At 44.3% G+C, this 24,321-nt stretch overlaps 2 protein-coding genes and 1 pseudogene across 6 annotated transcripts in view; 1 reads left to right on the forward strand and 2 right to left on the reverse strand.

Annotated features, from left to right (window-relative positions):
* Window positions 1-1,809: 1,809 nt before the first annotated feature.
* Window positions 1,810-6,629, reverse strand: LOC100997055 (annotated as a pseudogene). The gene is made up of 2 exons (XR_004183367.1): window positions 5,695-6,629; window positions 1,810-2,403 (listed from the first exon to the last, which is right to left on the reverse strand). The product of XR_004183367.1 is annotated as a 60S ribosomal protein L23 pseudogene (transcript).
* A 1,338-nt stretch (window positions 6,630-7,967) lies between these two features.
* Window positions 7,968-16,389, reverse strand: RWDD2B (RWD domain containing 2B). 2 transcript variants are annotated; one of them, XM_021935549.2, is made up of 6 exons: window positions 16,232-16,327; window positions 11,877-12,001; window positions 11,573-11,799; window positions 11,418-11,485; window positions 10,940-11,302; window positions 7,968-9,838 (listed from the first exon to the last, which is right to left on the reverse strand). In XM_021935549.2, the coding sequence occupies exons 3-6, from the start codon at window positions 11,777-11,779 to the stop codon at window positions 9,604-9,606; spliced, it is 873 nt and encodes a 290-aa protein (XP_021791241.1). In that variant the 5' UTR covers window positions 11,780-11,799; window positions 11,877-12,001; window positions 16,232-16,327; the 3' UTR covers window positions 7,968-9,603. The 2 variants fall into 2 exon arrangements, with proteins under 2 accessions (XP_021791241.1, XP_003895622.1); XM_003895573.5 differs by lacking the exon at window positions 11,877-12,001 and having other exon boundaries at window positions 16,232-16,389.
* Window positions 16,390-21,990: 5,601 nt separating this feature from the next.
* The window catches only part of USP16 (ubiquitin specific peptidase 16), a 30,596-nt gene continuing 28,265 nt past the window's right edge, over window positions 21,991-24,321 (forward strand). The window contains exons 1-2 of one of the 3 annotated variants that reach the window (XM_003895568.4): window positions 21,991-22,151; window positions 23,088-23,150. The gene's annotated coding sequence lies outside the window, so the exon portion shown is untranslated. The remainder of the gene's footprint in view (window positions 22,152-23,087; window positions 23,151-24,321) is intronic. The other 2 variants (XM_009202400.3, XM_003895567.4) reach the window with 2 other exon arrangements.

Genomic DNA, 24,321 nt, shown 5'->3' on the forward strand with positions numbered 1-24,321 from the left:
ACAGTCCTAGAACCAAAAGGCACTGACTCTCAGTCCATTGTTGCCATTACAATGGAAAAATCACTTTTGGCTCCATGGCCTGAATGTATAATCACTTGCTTTCCCATCTATTACAACCTCAGTTTGTACTAAACAGGCTGCATAGTACAGAAAAAGGAAAGAAAATTAAAAAGCAAACCTAATCCACAGAATTGTTCACATATGCTCTGTAAGCCTTCCACGCAAATGACACCAGGTTTCCCACCATGCTACACCCAGATAGGAAAAGCTCCTTTGCTAGTTCCACAATATTCTTTCTTTTTTGTCAGCTAGAGCTCCACAGCCTGGTGAGAATGAGATCTGTGTGTTGTGCTGTACTTTTTTTGGAGCTAGAAGTTGTGGGATCCCTGCTGATATATTCAGAGGCATGTTCTGTAACCCATCCTCTAGCATTCAGTGTACAGACTTCACCACAACAATCACTCTGCAAGTGCACACTCAAATCTGTGTTCAGTAGGGTCTGCTGGGATTGTTTTAAGGACTGTGACCTGATAAGAACATATTGCTTTCTTAGGTCCTTCAAAAAACACACACAAGTCATTTTTATATACCAAAAAATATAGGTAGGACTGGGCAGAGAACTTCCAACACACTTGACAGTAATTTCTGGTAGAGCTTCATGATATTTAAAAGGGAATGCAGAAGTCAGAGAAAGTGTTACCTGAAAATATAGCAGAATACTCAATAATTTTTCCTCTACACATAATAGATTTGCTTTTTTAAAAACTGCAAAAGAAAGTACCATAGCTATATGTGACATCTCCTGGTTTATAGTCACAGGAAACTTTTGAAGATCTCAGCTCCATGGTCCCCTTTTCAATACAATCTTTCAATTCTTCTGTAGCCACCTTGTCATTCACAGTGAACTTTTTCTAACCAGAGAACATACTAGCCAGCAGTTCTAACTCAGACAATCTCAGTCATTCTGTGATAATTCACAAGTCCCTTCCCTTCCCTTCCCTTCCCTTCCTTCCTTCCTTCCTTCCTTCCTTCCTTCCTTCCTTCCTTCCTTCCTTCCTTCCTTCCTTCCTTCCCTCCTTCCTTCCTTCCTCCCTCTCTCTCTCTCTCTTTTTTAAGACAGTTTCACTCTTTTTGCCCAGGCTGGAATGAAGTGGGGTGATCTCAGCTCACTCCAACCACCCAGCACAGGTTGAAGTGATGCTTCTGCCTCAGCCTCCTGTGTAGCTGGGATTATAGGTGCTTGCCACCATGCCCGGCTAATTTTTGTATTTTTAGTAGAGACAGGGTTTCGCCATGTTGGCCAGGCTGGTCTCGACCTGGTCTCAGGTGATCCACTTGCCTCGGCCTTCCAAAGTGCTACAATTACAGGTGTGAGCCACTGTGCCCAGCTATAATTCACAAGTTTCTAGAGAGGCAAGGGCAAGAGAATTCATACCCACAAACTTGAGAGAACCCAATGGGATAGATATATGGCTACTTCCAGCCATATGGCTACTTCCAGCCTGGGAAACACAGCATGGTGGCAGGCATGGTGGCACATGCCTGTGGTCCCAGCTACTCAGGGAGGCTGAGGCAGGAGGATCATTTGAGCCCGGGAGGTCATGGCTGCAGTGAACCGTGATCATACCACTGCACTCCCACCTGGGCGACAGAGTGAGACCCTGTTTCAGAAAAAAAAATAAAGAAATGTGGCTGCTAGAGAAAATGTATCTGATTACCAAAATTAATCACAGATAGGATTTCCCCTTTATTCTACTTTCAGATATACTTTACCAAGATAAGAAATATAGTGAAATCCAGTGACAGTCATAAAAAATGCTGATAAAACTCAGCATTAATTAATCTTTATTAAACTTGGTGGTACTTTACCTTCAACTGTTATTAAGATGTATTTTTTGCGGGGGGGACAAATACTTTTTAATGGCTTTTTTTAACGGCTTTAAAGTTTTTCTTTTTCTTTCTTTTTTTTTTTTTTAAATATACTGGAGAATCACGCAATGCACAATCAGGGGCCACAAGTCTGCACTCTCCTTTGCTACTGGTCCTGTAATGGCAGAACCTTTCATTTCACCTTTATTACTCACTATGACCCCTGCATTATCTCTGAAATAAACACACCATCTTTTCTCCGGTATGACTTTCATTGTCGAATGACTGCTGCTGGATGTACCATTTTTCTGAGCTCTGGTTTGCCTTTCTTGACTGTGGCCATCACCATGTCACCGACACCAGCAGTGGAAAGTCTGTTCAGCCATCCCTTGATCCCCTTCACGGAGATGATATACAGGTTTTTGGCTCCTGTGTTATCAGCACAGTTGATCACAGCTCCTACTGGAAGACCCAAAGAAATCCGGAATTTCACACCAGAGGACCTACCACGTCCTCGCTTTGACATCTTGAACACTGGAAAGAAGGAAAAAAGTATTTTCAAATTTTTTAAAGCAAACTTCGTATTTAAATAGCAGCAACACTACATAGGTAGTATATGCCAGGAGAGCATTTGTTTGTCAACTGGGATCCCTAGAGAGTCAATTGAGAAAACAAGATATAATAGTTTGCTAACATTACAAAATAAATGTACAATAAGAATAATTTCAGTATATATCGGCTATAACTCACCACAATTTAACACGAGATTTGGGTGGGGACAAATATCCAAACTATATTAGAGGGATTTAAAAGAAAAGAAGATCGGCTGGGCGCGGTGGCTCAAGCCTGTAACCCCAGCACTTTGGGAGGCCGAGACGGGCGGATCACGAGGTCAGGAGATCGAGACCATCCTGGCGAACACAGTGAAACCCCATCTCTACTAAAAAATACAAAAAAACTAGCCGGGCGAGGTGGCGGTGCCTGTAGTCCCAGCTACTCGGGAGGCGCAGGAGAATGGCGAACTGCCGAGCCCGCGTCGCAGCTGGAGATCCAGCCACTGCACTCCAGCCTGGGCGACAGAGCCGCAGACTCTGTCTCAAAAAAAAAAAAAAAAAAAAAAGAAAATAACCATAATAGTACTAGAGGAAAATATAGGTGGATTTCCAGTTCAAAATAGCATCTACTAGCAGCCTCTCCCAAATTCACATACACACACAAACACACGCACACACACACAAATTGATGAAAACATTGAAGAAGACAGAAACAGCATGACTAAAACTAAAACTGATAAAAAACAGATTTTCAGAATCTAGAAGGAAACTGTAATACTGAGTCTGGACTCAGGAAGTCAAGAAGGCAGGAAGGAGATACAGGTACATGTATATATATTTCCCTACCACATAAAACTGTGTCCTTTCTTGCTGGTCTAACCCCTACTCCCATCTGCCCTACAAAGCCCTTCCTTCCCACATATTCTTTGGAATTGTAGCTCCGTGATTAGCCAGTATTCACCCTCAACACTTGTTCACAGGTTGGCTAATGACAGTGCTTCCACAGCAGCATCTCATGAGTGCTGTTTATCATTTAAAATCCCACCTACCTCAGGGGTCTGCAGATAAGAATAGGATCCTCTTTGCTTCTACTTTCCTTAAAACAATAAATCATTATTTTCAGGCTGCTGTCAACAGAATACACCTTCTGACATCTGTCCTCTTACCAGCCTCCTGGTCATACCCTTGTAGTCTCTAAACACTTAACACTTGGCTCTCCACCCTCATTCCAAACATCATCCTGGACAGTCTTTTTAAAGTCCTGATTAGGTTCATGTGGCATATCTGTCCACTGCTTGGCCGCTCAGTTATAAAAATCTTCATCTCTCATATCCTTTTCCTCTATTCAACTTCATCTGCCACTCCACAGTCACATCCTGATATTACTACTTACATTTTCCCAATTTCACCCCACTCTTGGGTCACGATCCCCTCTTGCCAGATTCCTCATTTAACTGTTTCCACCTAGACATTCTTCAAGGAAATCTTGACCTTGCATTGGCCCTTATATTTTCTCCCTAACACTAAAGACTCTTTTCTCTTTACTCCCTTCATTGTTCACTTTAGATTTCATGATCTTTTATATCAGTCACTCTCTTGCCAATACCACAAAGTCTCTTGTACATCTGCTCCTTCAGCCTATTCATCTGGAGAAACCAAACACTACACAAAGCCAATTATTTGTTTTCAGCTTTTTTTTTTCCCAGAGAAAAGTTGAATACTGCCTGGAAAACTAACAATGTAGTCAACAGAAGCTTTAGACCACTAAGAATTAATGATCCCACGCCTTAGTTGTGTCTTCATTACAGCCCAACAAATGTACCACACTTCTGTAATTTTCTAGGACTCCCAGTAATTATTTGAACCCTTCTTCAAAACTCTGACCATTCTACCTTCCTCCTTGACTTCAACAGATGAGTTTTCCTCCAATTTCACAGGACAAGATAATCAGATTATAATCCTTATCTTTCCAACAGCAAACATATAAATTGGACTGATGATTATTATACACCGTTTAACTTAAATGGTTGTTAAAATAGTAAAATTCTCTGATACCCTCTGAAATGTTCTTTCATTGCCCTTGCCATTTCCCTAGGACTTCTCTGACCTTCCCCTGATTCCTGGCTAAAGTGTTAATTGTTGATTTATCAGTCTTCCAAAACCCCATTCCAGCCCTAGACATGTGGCTAGTCCAATGGATGGTGATCAGGTCATGTTGGTTGTTAACTACGTTGAATATCATCCCTTCCCATGAACTTTCCTTGCATCTTCAACTATAGTCCTCCATAATTCTGCTAAAAAAAGAAGTATTAAAAGACGGGGGTGGGGGGGGGAATGAATGCACAAGGCTAGTCATTGCTGCACCATTTCTTTTCTTTTTCTTTCTTTTCTTTCTTTTTTTTTTTTTTTTTGACAAGGAGTCTCGCTCTGTCACCCAGGCTTCAGTTCAGTGGTGTGAGCTCAGCTCACTGCAACCTCCGCCTTCCGGGTTCAAGCGATTCTCCTGCCTCAGCCTCCTGAGTAGCTGGGATTACAGGCGCCTGCCACCACACCTGGCTAATTTTTTGTATTTTTAGTAGAGGCAGGGTTTCACCATGTTGGCCAGGCTGGTCTCGAACTCCTGACTTCAGGTGATCCACCCACGTTGGCCTCCCAAAGTGGTGCGATTACAGGCGTGAGCTACCACACCCGGCCTAATTTTTTTATTTTTTAAATTTTAATTAATTCATTATTATTATTATTATTATTATTATTATTATGAGATGGAGTCTAGTTCTGTCGCCCAGGCTAGAGTGCAGCGGCGCGATCTCGGCTCACGGCTCCGCCTCGCGGATTCACACCATTCTCCTGCCTCAGCCTCCGGAGTAGCTGGGATTACAGGCGTGAGCTACCACGCCCGGCCCTAATTTTTTTTTTTTCTTTTTAAAGAAAACCCCACATATACACACATGCAAAAATAGGATACTAGAAAATAAAATGTAAAACCAAAATTTAATATTGTCTTTTTGGACATGGGATTGTGGGTGACTTTAAAATCCAGCTATTTCTACTCTTCCTATGATATATATTATGTGTAATCATATATGTAATACATATGTTTAATACGTTATATATGACATATAAATAATATATATAATTTGTTGGCGGGAGGAACGAGGGAGAGCAGGTTTTCAAAATCCGAAAAGCCAAATGCCCCAGTGGGGAAAAAAGCCTCGATTTCCGTAATTCCCTGGTTAAAATCGAGGAACACCTTGGACTTCGAAGGCACTACCTGGGTCCCAGGGTGCACCATTCCTCTAATTCCCCGGTTGCAGCAACATCTGGGAAGTCCCGAGAATGGGAATCGATGCCTCTTTTTCCGAAGATAGTAAGCGTCAACAACAAAAAATAAAAAGTCCAACTCGGCCCCAAAGCAGCATCTGGCTGGCCTGCGAGATGCCCACTCAGCAGGCGAGTCCGCATCTTAGGACTCAAGCCCGGGTTCGGAAGCTATCGCCGAGATCCGAAAGGCAGCGCTCGCAGCTGCAGTGACCCGACCCGCCCATAAGTCCTGGAGCTCACAGAATCCCGGAAACCCACGCCTAGTGCTTCCGGGCCACGTCGACCCAGGAAGGCGCACGCGCGGAGTACGGGGAGCTTCTCTCCACGCTCTTAGGCTGCCTGTGGGGCCTGCGAGTGCTCGGGAGCTGCCGGGGTCACAAGAGAAAGCCTAGCTGTCGATGACAGCCCCAGAGCGCCTGGGAGCCTTGCGATACCCGGGTGTCTGTAGGCAGCCAGCAGACACTTCCACGCTGATCTGGAATCTTCCCTCGCCCGGCTCTGCCCCTCACAGGGATGGCAAAGGACTTTACGACCTACATCCCTTCCCCGCTCTGATGGCTTCAGATGGGCAGATTGTGTTTAAGTGGAATGCTTGTGGTGCCCCTTTGCTGAGTTTTTATGGACTCAGTTTTCTCAAGTAGTTCTAATAATCGCTGGGGGTAGGGGGGTGGGGCGGGAACGTAATTTCTGCGTCTGCCCTTTCCTTTAAACCTTGGCTGCATTGTCGCTTTTATGGAATTTCACCAATGGTCAGTTATTTTTTAGTTTCCCTGATACACATCTTTCTTAATAACAAAATAAATAGCACTTTGGGAGGCGAAGGCGGACGGATTACCTGAGGTCCGGAGTTCAAGACCAGCCTGGCTAACATGGTGAAACCCCCCATCTCTACTAAAAAACAAAAAATTAGCCGGGTGCAGTGGTGCGCGCCTGTAATCCCATCTACTCGGGAGGCTGAGGCAGAATTGCTTGAACCTGGGAGGCAGAGGTTGCGGTGAGCCGAGATCACGCCACTGCACTCACACTCCAGCCTGGGCTACAGAGCGAGACTTCGTCTTCAAACAAACAAAAACAAAATAAAACCAAGCATGTGGCCAATATTCCCTGCTAGTACTTGTTTTCTTTAGAAAATGTAACTTTTGAACATAATTTGACTTGAAACGGTTTCTTTTCAGGATTTATCATTTTTTATAGGTGATTCCAGTTCAAAATAATTACATTAATATGTTGATAAATCGTCATTGCTGAACAAATTTTTTTATGTGCAATCATACAGAACATTTTATATTTAAGGATGTTTATATATCAAGTATATAATCATTGGTAGAAACTGGGCAGGGCGCGGTGGCTCACGCCTGTAATTCCAGCACTTTGAGAGGCTGAGGCAGGTGGATCATCTGAGGTCAAGAGTTCAAGACCAGCATGGCCAACATAGTCAATCCCCATCTCTACTAAAAATCCAAAAAGTAGCAAGCGTGGTAGCACGCACCTGTAATCTCGGCTACTTGGGAGAATGAGGTGGGAGAATCACTTGAACCCCAGGCGGCGGAGGTTGCAGTAAGCCAGGATTGCGCTACTGCACTCCAGCCAGGGTGACAGATCCAGACAGAGTTTGTCTCCAGAAAAAAAAAAAAAAAAATAGAAATCTAAGAAAGCTATATTGCTTATACTCTTAACATTTCTAACATTTCACTACATTTATCCATTCTCAAAGGAACTTTCTCATCACAAGATTGGAAAATCTGTACTTCCCTGGCTTAGTATGACTTAATCATAAATGTCTAAATTTGACTGATGTCCCAGGAAAGAAAACTTGTAAAACTACTCTGTTGCATTCTATGTGTTTATGTGACATTTGAGATCTGCATATTATGCATAGCAATCTGGTTTTTAATATAATGTACAGAGACTGAAAAAGTTTTAGCGGTTTAGCTGCCACTTTAGCTGCTTAAAGTAATATATGCATCATCTGCCCCCTTTGGTGGTAGGAATGTCAGATTCCATTCTCTGTAGGGTATTTCATACAAATCTGTTAGTCACTGGAGGAATCAGAAACTAGACACACAACTGGTCCATCTGGCTGTCTGGTGGCAGCAGAGGAACTGGGATTTCCAGGGCAACTGACAGGGCAATAGGAATGGGCAGCAGGGAGGAAATCTGGGGAGGTACATAAGGTTTAGGTCCAATACAAGCACTGTGCTTTAAATACCATTCTGACCCTCATTTATGTTTAATAACCTTTATATTTAAGATCTATCCACATTGCCTTCTTCCATTTTATTCCTTCAGATTTCTACATTGTATTACATAATATATGCTATCTTTCACTTACTGATTCATTTTGTGATAAGCATAGTTTGCCTCCAACTTTTTACTAACTTAATGCATTGTTTCTCACCCCAACTCCATTCCTCAACCAAGTCTGACTGGTCAAGAAATATCCAACACCTGGAATCAACCTGCGTGCTAGCAAATTAATAAATAATAAATGCTTTTGGAACCAATTTATGGAGGTCCTCAAAAACTGGGTGGTGTGTTTAATGGTAGGTCAAAATTTGGCAAAAAGAAATATACAGAGAGCCATTTCCAGAACAAAAAAATGTCAGAATACAATTTGCCAAACAAATCTTCTAAATTACTAATTTGATGAATTGTTGACGCTTGTTAAAAATGTTTAAGCCCTACTCGTGCCTCAGCCTTGTCTGAGGCAAGCCCAGGAACAGGGGCAGAGCGTGAGTATACAAAACGAGACGAACTGCAAACTCCACTTCAGAAAAACTTCACCTATTTATGTATCAAAAGGCTGGGGTAAATGCAAAACTAAAGCTCTGAAAAACTCTATTTGACAAACTAGCTTTCAACTGCTAGTAAAAAGCCTAGAAATTGGCTGGGCGTGGTGGCTCATGCCTGTAATCCCAGCACATTGGGAGGCCGAGGCGGGCGATCACCTGAGGTCAGGAGTTCGAGACCAGCCTGGCCAACATGGTGAAACCCCGTCTCTACTAAAAACACAAAAATTAGCCAGGCATGGTGGCAGGCCCCTGTAATCTCAGCTACTCGGGAGGCCGAGGCAGGAGAATCGCTTGAACTTGGGAGGTGGAGGTTGCAGTGAGCCGAGATCGCACCATTGCACTCCAGCCTGGGTGACAGAGCAAGACTCCGTCTATTAAAAAAAAAAAAAAAAAAATCCTAGAAATTAAACAAAACCGGTTTTATTTCATAAGACGTCTAGAGATAGGCAGCGGCTGGTGTTGGGTCAGCAGCTCAACAATGTGGCAACTGGCATCTTCGTGGTTCTCTTAGTCCTTCCTTCTGTCATAGTTCAAATAACTCCTCCAGCTCCAGCCATCACTTTGGCATTTATAAAAGTAAGAGGGGGAGGAGGTGGCCTAGCTGCATATGTTTCTTTAATCAGGAAGCAAAAGTTTTCCCAGATTCCCAAGGCCAAAGCTGTGTCCTGAGGCCACTGAGAGTTGTTAGTTGCAACAGAGGCTGAAAGGGGAGCAATTAGCTTTTCTGGGTTCTTTAGTGAAGGCAGGTAAGGGAGAAGGGGGTTGGGAATGGCTAGCAAATTGGAGCACCAACATCACCTTTGTGGATCATTTCTTTTTCAAAATGGGCAGCTGATATGTGAAGAAATATCTAACAATTTTAAGGTTGTAATTTAAAACTCAGTTCTGCTTTCAATCATGACATTTTTAACAGATGCATTTCAGCTATACTATTTTTTCTTGTCCCCCACTCCCCAACATTCTAGAATGGAACTAAAATAAAATTACTTACTTAATCTTTCAAGAAAAAGTGGGAAAAAAAAATCAAAAGGCCAACAGTGACAAGATACTTTCAACTACTCTTACTGTCATTGTCCTTCTACACCAAAAAACATCTGGAAAACATCCCCACATCCTTTGGCATTTAAGAACTGATAGAGCTGACCAAAGTCCATGTGGTTTCCCCTGGCTCCATTAACACTGAACACTTTTTCTTCAAAAATGGAAAATTTCCTTTGTCTTTCCATTTCATCATTTGTACCATCAAAAGGAATGTCTTCTCGATGGCGGATTAAAATTCTCTTCCAGTTTAATTTTCTGAGTCTGAAAAGAAATTTCCAAAGTAAACATTTTCAAAATGTATAGAGCACATAAAACAGAAGTTATAAAACAGACTTATCAATGCCTTTCCCTAGAAGTAGTCTACTTTTTAAAATTTTTATAACTTTTGTTTATTTAGTAGAGACAGGTCTTGCTATGTTGCTCATGTTGGTTTCAAACTCCTGGCTGCAATTGATATGCTGCCTCAGCCACCCACAGTGCTGGGATTACAGGTGTGAGTCATCACACCCCACCCAAGAAATCTACTTTTATCTCAGAGGGATTTATTTTAATCAAATATGATTCTGGTCATTATCCCATCCCCAAACTCATTTGTTACCCTTACTACGGCCTTGTATCAGTAGTTTAGAAATGTAGGAATTACTGAATCCCAAACTATTAATGGATCTTCTCAGAAATTCATTTAGGATATCAATAGAGAAATGAGAAGACTAGTGGCAATTCTAGTGCTTCTAGAAAGCCCCTTACTTCATAGGGCATACAGTTTGCAGCATCACTAAGATAAGGGAAGGATCAGATCCATGGAAGTGGATGGGGTCATAGTGTCTTGGGCAGGAGCTCAATTCATTCAGCGTATATTTACAGAATGTCTCCTACATGCACTTGTCAGGTGAGGGGGAAAATGCTGACTACATGCGATTTCTGCCATATCCATCAACTTGAGATTGAATCCCCATAAAGATACAACCCCCGGGACATACTTATCTCCACATCTCTAATAGTCATGTGTTGCTTAACAATGGGGATACACTCTGAGAAATATATCTTCAGGTTATTTTGTCATTGTACCACCACGATAGAGTGTACTTACACAAACCTAGGTGGTACTTTTTTGTCTTTATATTTTTTCATATAGAAAAGCAAATGTCCCAGCACGATTACTGAATATCACTCTGATATTCAATAGTGGGAAGATCAAGTGCCATGTATCAGGTTTGTATATGTGCTCCATTATAATCCTATGGCACCACTGTTTTATGTGTGGTCCACTGTTGAGCAAAACATTACTAGGCAGCACATGGCTGTATCTTGTTTACTATTAAAATTTTTGACATGACTTCACATACATATGTGAAAGCAAACCTTGACCAGAATTCTTCACAGGCACTTTGTGGGCCTTCCACACAAACAACACCAGGTTTTCCAGGCATGCTAAACCCAGACAGGGAAAGCTCCTTTGCCCACTCTAGAATATTCTTTCTTTTGCATTTGTTGTAGATATGATGGCTGTAGATCCAGAGTCTCGTGAAGATGAGGTCAACTGACTGGACTGTGCTTCCTGTGGGGGGTGAAGATGAAGTATCTCTGCTGACATAGCCAGACGCGTGTTCTCTAACCCACTCCGTGGCATTCAGTATACAAACATCTCCATGACAATGTTTTTGCAGGAATGCAGTCAGATCTGTGTTCAGCTGAGTCTGCTGGGATCTACTCAATATTACTGATCTAACAGAAAAGATATAAGAAAACAATTGGCTGGGAACAGAAAACAAATTCAAGAGTTGCTTTTATTCTCAGATTAATTTGACCTCCAAAGTTGGCCAGAACTTCTGTAACGTACCTGACAGTAATTTCAGGCAGAACTGCTGGGTATTTAAAAGGAAGAATACAGGCCAGAGAAAACATCGCCTGATTAAAAAGAAGAAGAAAAAGTGCACTAACCAATGTTTTAAGTCTCAACATGTTTCAATCCTTCCAAAAGCAAAACTGAATTACCATTGCTTCCTCAGATACATCCAGGTTCATATTGATAGTAAAGTAAACTTTTGAAGATCGCCCCTCCATTGTCTTCTTTTCAATACAATCTTTCAGTTCTGCTACAGCCAGTTGGTCATTTACTATGAGCTCATTCTCACCAGGGAACATACTGGCTAGCAGGTCTAACTCAGCAAGCTGGGCCTCCGCCTGCTCTATCTCAATCATTTTTGGACATGTGTAAGTTTCTAAGGAGGTAAAGACAAGAGAGACAATTTACATATGCAATCTTAGAAGAAATGAATACATCAACAAGGGTACTTACTAAAATTGTATTTGATTTCTTCGTAAATTGTACAATTTAATTAGTCTCTTCCCCATCACTCTACTTTCAGATATAATATACTAAGTCCTTTGCTAAGACCAGCCTGGGCAACATACTGAGACCATCTATAAAAAAACAAACTCAAAAAACTTTTAATAGTAAGTAGACACCACATTATTCTGTGTCTAGATAGTTGAGCGGACATTTTGAGCTACCATAAATGGGCAATTTCATCAAAGTAAACCAATTATGTAGTCAAAAAGCTGTATCAATAATGTAGCCAGAAGAGAGGACATAACAGGTTACACTGGAAACCTAGAATGTACAGAATAAGTCAGAGAGTTTGATTATCTGAATGGTCAGTTTCTTAAGTAAATATTGTTTATTAGTTTTTTTTGAGACAAGGTCTAGCTCTGTCACCCCAGCTGGAGTGCAGTGGCATGATCCCCGCTCACTGCAACCTCAACCTCCCACGCCCAAGCAATCCTCCCACCTCAGACTTCTGAGTAACTAGGACCACAGGTATGCACTGCCACGCCTGGCTTCATTTTTTATTTGTAGAAACAAGGTCTTGCTATGTTGCTCAGCCTGGTCTCAACCTCCTGGGCTCAAGCAATCCTCCTGTCTTGGCCTCCCCAAGTGCTAGCATTACAGGTATGAGCCGATGAGCCACTGTGTATGGCATTTATTAGTTTTCCTTTTTTTTTTTTTTTTTTTGAGACAGAGTCTCGCTGTGTCGCCCAGGCTGGAGTTTAGTGGCACGATCTCGGCTCACTGCAAGCTCCGCCTCCCGGGTTCATGCCATTCTCCTGCCTCAGCCTCCTGAGTAGCTGGGACTACAGGTGCCCGCCACCACGCCCAGCTAATTTTTTGTATTTAATAGAGATGGAGTTTCACCATGGTGGTCGGGCTGGTCTCAAACACCCGACCTCAGGTGATTCACCTGCCCCCTCGGCCTCCGAAAGTGCTGGGATTATAGGTGTGAGCCACCTCACCTGGCCTCATGACAATGTTTTCTTTGCTAACCACTGACTTCGTATAATGTTATATCCCACTTTTGTAACTTGATATCGTAACAAACATTTAGTGGCGGTGTGTTTTTATTTTTTGGTTTTTTTTGAGACAGAGTCTCGCTCTGTCGCCTAAGCTGGAGTGCAGTGGCACCATATCCGCTCACTGCAAATTCTGCGTCCCAGGTACACGCCATTCTCCTGCCTCAGCCTCCCAAGTAGCTGGGACTACAGGTGCCCGCCACCACGCCCAGCTATTTTTTTTTTTAAATTTTTTGTAGAGACGGGGTTTCACCATGTTAGCCAGGATGGTTGAGATCTCCTGACTTCGTGATCCGCCCACCTCCACCTCCCAAAGTGCTGGAATTACAGGCATGAGCCACCACACCCAGCCCTTTTTTTTTTTTTTAACAAAATCCTCATACATACTTAAAATCCCTGGACTTATTGGAATTCCATAGATGTATTTGCTAGTCTGTTTTGGAGTTGAGAAACACAGAAAACAACTTCTTGGGTGGTTATTAGAGGAAGTGCATTTACTTTGTTTTTTGTTGGAGTGGCTCTGTTACCAGTGTTTGGATTCTATTACTAGATTGCCAAGGTGCAACTCCAGGCTCTGCCACTTACCAACTGCACGACCTTAGGCAAGTGGTTTAATTTATCTGTGCTTTAGTCTCCCCAACTCCGTAACTGGGATGAGAGGGTTGCTGTGATGATTAGATGAGAATTTGTGGAAAGTGCCTGGCCACAGAGTAAATTTTATGTGTGCTTGCTGCTATTATTATTAATTTAAAAACCTTTTTTTTTTTTTTTTTTGAGACAAGGTCTAGCTCTGTTACCCAGGCCAGAGTGCAGAGTTGGTTCACTACAACCTCTGCTTTCTGGGTTTTTTAGTAGAGATGGGGTTTTACCACATTGGCCAGGCTGGTCTCGAACTCTTGCCCTTGTGATCCACCCGCCTTGGCCTCCCAAAGTGCTGGGATTACAGGCATGAGCCACGGTGTCGGGCCGCTTATTACTATTATTATTATTGGTCATCATTTCTTTTTTTGTTTGTTTTTGAGACGTAGTCTTGCTCTGTCACCCAGGCCGGAGTGCAGTGGCACGATCTCAGCTCACTGCAAGCTCCGCCTCCTGGGTTCACGCCATTCTCCTGGCTCAGCCTCCCAAGTAGTTGGAACTACAGGTGCCCGCTACCATGCCCGGCTAATTTTTTGTAGTTTTGGTAGAGATGGGGTTTCACTGTGTTAGCCAGGATGGTCTCGATCTCCTTTACCTTGTGATCCACCCGTCTCGGCATCCCAAAGTGCTGGGATTACAGGCATGAGCCACCAAGCCCGGCCTGGTGATCATTTCAACAAATGTTTCTAAAGCACTTACGTTCAAGCATTGGCACTAAGATAACAATGAATGAAAGTAATAAAACAACTCTACTGGTGGGAGGATACCATGACATCAAAAACAAATTTATATGCCCAGCCCAGGTGCGGTGGCTCACGCCTGTAATCACAGCACTTCGGGAGGATGAGATGGGCGGATTACCTGAGGTCAGGAGTTTGAGACCAGCCTGGCCAACATGATGAAACCCCATCTCTACTAAAAATACAAAAATTAGCCAGGTGTGGTCGCACACGCCTGTAGTCCCAGCTACTAGGGAGGCTGAGGCAGGAGAATCACTTGAACTGGGGAGGCAGAGGTTGCAGTGAGCTAAGATCATACTACTGCACTCCAGCCTGGGCAACATGTGAGACTGTTTCAAAAAAAACAAAAAAGAATTTTTATATCCAGTAAATAACTGCTGTGAAGAAACCTGAAGAAAACAAGGACAAGGGAAACAATAAGGCAGCAGGGGGGTGAGACTGCACAAGGGGTCGTCAGGAAAGGCCTTTCTCCTAAGGTGACTGTAGGGAAGAGACTTTAAGGAACTGAAAAAGCATGCCATGTGTTTTTCTTGGCCAAGAGTGTTCGAGGGAAAGTGAACAGCATGTTCAAATGCCTTGAGGTAGGAGGGTGCTAGAGCAGCTGGCCAGCGCACAGTGAGCTGGGGACAGGGGGAATGAAAGAGTTTAGTAAGGAAAGGTGGGGCAGTTTATGTTGGGACTAGTAAAGCATGGCCAGAATTTTGAATTTTATCCCGACTGATACGTAAGAGCTACAAGAGAGGTTTGACTTACGAAGATCCCCACACTTGCTGCTACGGAGAAAAGTGAAAGGAAAAGTGGGGTAACCAGATAGACACCGCAATAACTAGGGAGAGAGGATGGTGGCTTGGATAGGATTATAGTGGTCAAGTTGGTAAACTTCAGGTTCTGGATACATGGAGAGAACAGAGGCAACAGGATTTACAGATGAATTACATGAGACACGGAAGAATGACTCCAAGGCTTTAAGCTACTGAAAGTATGGATGTGCCATTTATTTGGACGGTGTGGTCATGGAGAGCTTCAGGAGAGCTTCATGGAGAGCTGAAGTAATGAAGCGCCTACTAAGACACCTGTTAAATAGAGATGTCTAGCATGCAGTTAGATATACAGTTTCGGAGTCTACGAGAGACTGAGCTACAGATATAATTTTGGGAGTCAACACTTATTTGGAGCTATATATTTGTTTAAAGTCTCCCAGGGAGTGAGCAAAGTCGGGAGAGGGTCCTATCGAATTGCAGGTAGCAAAGATGAAATGGAATAGCGAAGAAGTACGGGACGGAGGGACTCTTGAATGGATAACTACGGGAGTGATGTCACAGGTCATTTATCTGCCAAATTATTTTCGCTTAAGAGATTTCAGTCCTTCCAAAAAACCCTCAAGATAATTTTATGACGCAAGATTTCAGCGAATGCTGTAAGGAAATAGACTGTAGCCGGGCGCAGTGGCTCACGCTTGTAATCCCAGCACTTTGGGAGAAAGGGGGATTGCTTAAGCCCAATTGTTCAAGACCAGCCTGGCTAACACAGGGAGACCTCGCCTTTACTATTATTTAAAAAATATATATATATATTTAAGAGAACGTAGACTGGAACTTGATATTTCTGAGTGCAATAATATCTTTTCCTTGCAGATTTTTTTTTTTTTGAAAAACAGAGCACAGTACTCCGCGACCCAAGCCACGAAGCTCTCAGGAAGAATGCCCAGCACGCAGCCACCCTCGCACCCTGATTGCCCTCGGGGCGAGGTCGCCGGCTGGAGCGGGGCTGCTGAAGCCGGGAAGCAATGCCGAGGTCCAAACCGACCGATGGGCGCCTGCAGTGAGGGGAAGCGGGCAGCCATGCCGGGAATGTTCCCACCGCCCGGCGCTGCAGCGTGGGAAACCCCCGTGGCGCTCGCCACTGGCGCTGAGGCGAGACTAACCTTGAGTCGCGGCCCCCTCACTGCTGTAACCCGGGTTCCATGGCTGCATGGACAGCTCAATTTTCACCGGAAGGAAACCTCAAAATTCTAGTATACTGCAACCCAAAACTCACAAACCGCCTCACCTAGCGGCCTATCAGAAAAAACAAGGCGCACGGCGCATGCGCGCGCAGGGCCGCGGCCGGAAGCTAGAGCTGGCCTGTCGGGCGCCGGGTCCGCCAGTGTTTGTGTACGCAGCTGGAACGACTAAGGGAATGCTTTGTCCCTGCTAGGTACTTCTTAGTCGCAGAGTTTTCTTCCTCTTCTTCTCCTTTTTTTTTTTTTTTTTTGAGACGGAGTCTCGCTCTGTCCCCCAAGCTGGAGTGCAGTGGCGCGATCTCGGCTCACAGCAGCCTTCACCTCCCGGGTTCGGGTTCAAGCGATTCTCCTGCCTCGGCCTCCCGAGTAGCAAGGATTACAGGCGCCCACCACCATGCCCAGATAATTTTTGTATTTTTTAGTAGAGACGGGGGTTTCACCATGTTGGCCAGGCTGGTCTCGAACTCCTGACCTCAGGCGATCCGCCACCCCTGGCCTCCCAAAGTGCTGGGATTACAGGCCTGAGCCACCGCGCCCGGCTGGAGTTTTTCTTCTTAATAACTCTCCATGCCAACCCCGTTGTCATTTCCCAGCGGCTGCCACTGTCAGTCTATATAGTGGGCACTTTTCAGGGACAAAGAATTGGTCCGTTAATGCTCCTCAAACTCGAACGTGCCTAGGAATAGTTCGGGAATCCTGTTGAAATGCAGATCAAGATTCGGTAGGTAGGGGCGGGGGTCCAAATTTTGCATTTCTAGTATCTTCCCACACAGTGGTGATCCTCCTTGTCCCTGAATCATGGAGGAGGAGGGCAATTAGGGAGATCTGAGCCTGGATGCATGGTGGCCTTAGCTATCTTAGGTGTTCTCGCCCATTAACCAAGCTGGGAGGAACCGTGTGAATGCGTATTTTTCCCTCTTAATAAAAGGGTAGTTTGAAGGAGATGCTGACGGAGGGTTATTGGAAATGTTTTTCTTCCCAATCCAACTATATGGAATACACCTTATAATATTTATTTTAGAAGTGTCATAGATACGATTTGTAAACACTGACATATAGCAATACTAACTATCACTGCTAGCTCTCCCCCCCCCACCCCTGCCGCTTTTTTTTTAAACAAAAAGATGACAGTATGTATTGTAGGTGTTCATAAACTACATCTTCTGCATGGTGTTTCATGAGCATTTTTCAATGTCATAATTTATTTTTTTCCTCCAACATTTATTATGAAAAAATTCAAGTGTAAAGCAAAGTCGAGAGAATTTTACAGTGGAGCAGATCTCAAGAGAAGGGGAAGGATGGATTTCCCCTCTATTTAGCAGTGTCTGAAGACATTTTGGGTTGTCACAACTGGAAGGATGCTATTGGCATGGAGTAGGTAGAGCCCAGGGATGCTCCTCAACTTCCTACAATGAACAGGACATCCCCTGACAATAACAAATTTGCTGGTTCAAAATGCTGATAGTGTTGAGGTTGAAAAACACTGACCTGGAGAGTATAGAATTTTACTCTACCAGCTTTGTCACATATCTCATCAATCCATCTGTTTTCATACATTTCAAAGTAAACTGCAGACAGTAGCTTCTAAGTATCTCTAATGTACATAATTCAAATTAGTTTTTGTTTTGTTTTGTTTTGTTTTTGAGACGGAGTCTCGCTCTGTCGCCCAGGCTGGAGTGCAGTGGCGCCATCCCAGCTCACTGCAACCTCTGCCTCCTGGGTTCACGCCATTCTCCTGCCTCAGCCTCCCAAGTAGCTGGGACTACAGGCGCCCGCCACCACGCCCAGCTAATTTTTTGTATTTTTAGTAGAGACAGGGTTTCACTGTGTTAGCCAAGATGGTCTCGATCTCCTGACCTCATGATCCACCCACCTCGGCCTCCCAAAGTGCTGAGATTACAGGCATGAGCCACCACGCCCGGCCCAAATTAAGGATTTTAAAGGTAAAAATGAAATGTATACCTTAAATACACATGAGTTTTTAAATGCATACACCTATGGAACTCAAGCCATATTAACGTATAGAACATTACCATCACCCCATAAAGTTCTTTCATGCCCTTTCTTAGTCCCCACCCAGTTCTCCCCAAAGGTAACCACTGTTCTGATTTTTTTTCCCCACCATATTTATTTTTCTTGTTCTAGAACTTCAAATGGTTGGAGTCATGCAATATTTTTGTGTAAGGGTTCTTTCACTCAGGGAAATATTTTCATCTGTTATCATGTGTATCAGTTTCTTTTGATTGCTCAGTAGTATTCCATCATATGAATATACCAGTTCCATTCTTGTTTTGATAGAAACCTGGGCTATCTTCAGTTTCTTGGCTATTATAAATAAAGCAGCTGCGAACATTCTTGTACAGCACTTTATTTCTCATGACTATTTCTTTTCAATCAATATTTATCGAGCACTTACTATATTCCAGGCACTTCCAGGTACTAATTATAGCCATGAACAACACAAAGATGTTGCATCTCTCAAAGACCTTATATTTGCACATTTCTGTGTATGGATGAAGAGGGCTAAACATAAAGGTAAAAATAAAAGAAAATTATGGGCCGGGCACAGTGGCTCACACCTGTAATCCCAGCACTTTGGGAGGCCAAGGCAGGCAGCTCTCTTGAGGTTGGGAGTTCGAGACCAGCCTGACCAACATGGAGAAACCCTGTCTCTACTAAAAATACAAAACTTAGCTGGACATGGTGGCACATGCCTGTAATCCCAACTACTGGGGAGGCTGAGGCAGGAGAATCGCTTGAACCCGGGACGCAGAGGTTGCTGTGAGCCGAGATCACACCATTGCACTCCAGCCTGGGCATCAAGAGCAAAACTCAGTCTCAAAAGAAAAGAAAAGAAAAGAAAATTATGGCCAGGCATAATAGCTCATGCCTATAATCCCAGCACTTTGGGAGACCAAGGAGGATCACTTGAGCCCAGGGTTTGAGACCAGTTTGGGCAATAGAGAGAGACCCCTGTCTCTACAAAAAATACAAAAATTAGCCAGATGTGGGGTCCTGTGCCTGTAGGCCTGTAGTCCCAGCTACTCAGGAGGCTGAGGTAGGAGAATTGCTTGAGCCTGGGAGACTGAGGCTACAGTGAGCTGTAACTGCACTACTGCACTCCAGCCTGGGCAACAGAGTGAGACTCTGTTTAAAAAAAAAAAAAAAAAATTACCAGATAGTGGATAATTGCTGGACAGAGAAGTAAAGTAAGGTGATGTGAGTGATCAGATGACTGTGTTACCTAGATTGCCCTGTAACTGGAAGGAAGTGACTTTTAAGGCATGTATAGAGGCTGGATGCGGTGACTCACACCTGGAATCCTAGTGCTTTGGGAGACTGAGGCTGGAGTATCGCTTGAGGTCAGGAGTTTGAGACCAGCCTGGGCAGCAAGCTTTTGCAGAGACACGGTGACTTCAAAAAATCAAAAAGTTAGCTGATGGGGTGGCACACACTTGCATTACCAGCTACGGGAGGCTGAGGCGTGAGGATCACTTGAGCACAGGAATTCAAGGTTTCGGTGAACTATGATTGCACTTTAGTCTGGGCTACAAAGCCAGACCCTGTCTCTAAAATAAGTAAATTAAAAATAAGGTGTGAACAGAATGACAATAAGATACCAACCCCGGAAGATGAAGGGGAAGAGCCTTTCAGACAGGAAGCACATGGTACAATGACCTTAAGGCTCTGTTTTAAAATGGGTGGGGGCAAAAAGCCTGCATTTCTGGAGCTTGGAGAATAAAGCTTTAAAAAATTATCTCATCCCACTCCTGTTCTTTCTTGCATGAGAGCTGGAGCCTATGCCCTACCACACATCCGTGGATATGCCCAGGATTTGACTTGAGCCTTGGAACTTTGCATAATAGCTGCTACTAACTTTTTGAGATAATACATTCGTGGGGGCTCAGTCCTGCCTCATCTAAATCACCAGAGACCAAACAAGGACGAGCCCAATATCTCTTGGACTTTAATGTCATAATGTTGTCAGAATAAAGTGAAAGATGAAACTAAGCTGGGCGCGGTGGCTTACACCTGTAATTCAGCACTTTGGGAGGCTGAGGCAGGTGGATCACTTGAGGCCAGGAGTTCAAGACCAGCCTGGCCAACATGCTGAAACCCCACCTCTACCAAAAACTACAAACGTTAGCTGGGTGCAGTGGGGTGGCATGTGCCTGTAATCCCAGCCACTCAGGAGGCAGAGGCAGGAGAATGGAAGGTGGCTTCAACCCGGAAGGTGGAGGTTGCAGTGAGCTGAGATCGTGCCACTGTACTCCAGCCTGGGCAGCAGAGTGCAAGCCAGTCTCAAAACAAAAGAAAACAAACAAACAAGAAAATTTATCTCAGCAGTAAAAAGCAAGAGAGCTAGTTTTCCCCTAAATGTAACCAAACGTTACTCTGGTGGTTAGTATGCCACCATCTTAAACTCCTTTCATCTGATTAGTAACAATAGACATTTATTTTATGACCAATTTTTTTTTATGGTGAATTACCTGTTTACATTCTTTGGCTATTTTTCTATAGATATCTGCAAGCCCCCCACCCTCGCACCCTTGGTAGGGATTACTATTTTCTCTACTAAACTAAGACTCCAGGGCAGAGAGGCCTATGTTTAATTCATTTGAGGGAAGGCTTGGCACAAAGTGTACCCTTACATATTTTCTTTTTTTGAGACAGAGTTTCACTCTTGTTGCCCACTCAACTCTTGTTGAGTGCAATGGAGTGATCTCAGCTCACTGCAACCTCTGCTTCCAGAGTTCAAGCGACTCTCCTCCCTTAGCCTCCCGAGTAGCTGGGATTACAGGCGCTCGCCGCCATGCCCGACTAATTTTTTGTATTTTTAGTAGAGACGGGACTTCACCATGTTGGCCAGGCTGGTCTCGAACTCCTGACCTCAGGTCATCCACCCGCCTCGGCCTCCCAGTGTTGGGATTACAGGCATGAGCCACCGCGCCCGGCCTCGCACTTACACATTTTCAAAGAATGAACAGTAAATATTTGAAAATTCCCTCCTCTCCCGCAATTTATGTTTGACACCGTCGTTCAGTTCTGCTTTAAAAATTCACTCTCGCGGCCAGACGCGGTGGCTCACGCCTGTAATCCCAGCACTTTGGGAGGCCGAGAAGGGCGGATCACAAGGTCAGGAGTTCCAGACCAGCCTGGCCAATATGACGAAACCCCGGCTCCACTAAAAATACAAAAGTTAGCCGGGTGTAGTGGCGTGCGCCTGTAGTCCCAGCTACTCGGAAGGCTGAGGCAGAAGAATGCCCTCCAGCCTGGGCGACAGAGGGATATTCCGTCTCAAAAAAAAAAAAAAATTAACTCGCTGCGTTTTTTATTCTGACATGGCGCAGGAAGGTAAATTCAAGACAACTCACGTACTCAGTTTTAGAAGTCGAGAGGACAGAATTATGGAAACAGAAATTTAAGCGCTCCCCTTGTTAGTCTCCAAATGTAATGTGTTCCAGAAAGGTAACCATCTGGGGAACTCCAAGGCTCAGACCACCACCAGATGCCCACACTTCAGAGGCATTTATATAACTTCATGGTTATGTCAGAGACCAGAAAACCCATTGACAACCAAACCCCTAAGCCCGAACTTCCGGCGCAAGCCGCACGCAGGCGCAGATTTACTAGCGTCAGAGCCCATGGTCACGAGAGGTGGGGGTGGGGAGGTGGTGGCCTAGCCACTTCCCATAATGCCGCGTTCCGGAAGTTGTTGCTTTCCAGGGGTCACTCTGGCTTCTGCTCCGTCGCTCTCAATTCGTCACCAGGAGGAAGACGGAGCTGGCTGCCCAGCCCAAAGGCCCATGAGGGGATGCAGTTATGGGCTCTGTCGCCGTGGGTGAGTTCTGGTCGCACTGCCTGGCAGTCGTCGCTCGCCTGACTTCCTGCGCTGGGAGGGCCCCTGTTTTCCGCCCCAACTTCGTTCTCTTCTTGAAGGCCCCACTCTTTAAGCACGTAACCCGGCTACTTCCGGTACTGCGATCTCATTGGCTGCGTGTCTTGTCAGTTCCAGAAGCTGGCCAATGAGATGCTGCTGCTGGCGCCCTTCTCGACCCCGTGGACCCCGGGGTTCCCCGGTGGGATCGGAGCAGTTAGAAGAGGAGGAGAGGGGAGGTGTGGCAGGCGCCGAGCAAGTGGGTGGGTGGCGCGTGGCAGGGACTACCCTATGGGTTGGGGCTGGGTTTGCAGCCGTGTTCTTACTGCTGGTAGGAAAAGCAGGATCTGTCACCTATCCAGTTGACTACACCTAGGAGAGGACTGATCTACGCAAAACTTGAAAGCCACGTTAAGACCTGCTGACAAAGTTTTCCACACGCTTACATTTTTAATGGAACCGAGTAGGCAGGGGATGACTGGGAGGGCAGAGAGAGAAGAGACTTGGAATAATATGAGAGCCGGCAACACTATCTTTGATTTAGATTTTGTACGGAGCCCTGCAAAGAGTCATTTCACTAGGACGCTAATACTCATCCGATGACACTACTTGAAAAGTGTAGTAAGCTTATTGATGTTTTAGAGCTGATGGAAGTCACAGTATTCTCTCCTCGTGACTCATTAGTTGCCTTTACAGTTGTCAGAAATTTACTGGGGCTCTTTCCGCAGCACTGGAGTGACGCCTCTATGTCCTCTGCCTGCAGCAATTAACAATTCGTCTTTCAAGTTTCCTATGGAGTCTTGAGCTGCTGCAATCCTAAAACCGGATTTACTAGTGCTGTCTGTCTTCACTGCTGCAGACTTCTGACTTCTTATTCTTCACTCTTTTCTTTTTCACCAGAACTTGTTTGCTTCATTCTTATGTACCTACCTTTGCACCTTGTAATCATCCTTTATGCCTCAGGTACTATTCTATTTTTCTATTTAAATGCAAGAAGTATTTCTTCAGGACCTGCTATGTACTAACATTATGCTAGATATTATAGGCAGTTCCAAAGCTATGCCTGAAACCATTTATTTTTCTAAGAACTTTAGGTTCTGCTTAGAGAAATAAGATAAACCCAGAAAAAAATTTAAGAAATTCACTAGAATATCTGATAAGGGGACAAGATGACTGGAGCATACCATAAATACTGGAGAAGTTCAGTGGAGAGGTTAATTTAGAGTAGAATGATTGTCTAAGGCTTCCTTGAAATGGAGAGCTTGCAAGATTGGTAAGATTTAGATAGATAGAACATTACGGCTAGAAATCAAAGACATCAAGGCGCGGAGGGTACAAAGTGCTTTGGAGTGGAGTACAAGAGACAGACTTGGCCAGGCACGGTGGCTCACGTCTTTAATCCCAGCACTTTGGGAGGCCGAGGCGGGCAGATCACGAGGTCAGGAGTTCAGACCAGCCTGGCCCAGAGTTCAAACCCCCGTCTCTACTAGAAACACAAAAATTAGGCGGGCGTGGTGGTGGGCTCTGTAATCGTAGCTATTCGGGAGTCTGAGGTAGAAGCAGCATTTGAACCTGGGCGGCAGAGCAAGACTCTGTCTCAAAAAAAACCAAAAAGAGACTGACTTGATTGGCAGGTAAAAAGTGGTGGTCTTGAAACCCAAACATCTGCGTTTTACCTTTTTTTTTTTTTTGTAGAGATAGAGTGTCGCTTTTTTGTTGCCCAGGCTAGTCTTGTACTTCTGGCCTCAAGCGATCCTCCCACCTCGACCTCCGAAAGTGTTGGGATTATAGGCGCGAGCCACCGCATCCAGACAACACCTGCCTTTTAGCTCATTTTTGTTACCCTGTGTGATCTTTCACCATTTTTTTTCCTGAGTTTTCTCCTTGAGTGAAATGTCTCTGTTTAAAGTGTTGTTATGGAAATCCGATATGATAATGTTTGTGAAGGGACTTTGAAGATCAAAAGTACTATATAATTATAATTTTAGTGGGTTTTTTGTTGTTGTTTTTGTTGTCGAGGCATAATAGAGAGTCAGGATTAGCTGAGCATTGGGGCCAAATTTATAAAGGCCTATGGTCCCTATTTATAAAGGCTAAAGTTTAGGGAGTGTGGTCTGGGAAACTGTTAAATGCT

Source organism: Papio anubis, chromosome 4 (genome assembly GCF_008728515.1).
Source record: "Papio anubis isolate 15944 chromosome 4, Panubis1.0, whole genome shotgun sequence".
Taxonomy (NCBI): Eukaryota; Metazoa; Chordata; class Mammalia; order Primates; family Cercopithecidae; genus Papio; species Papio anubis.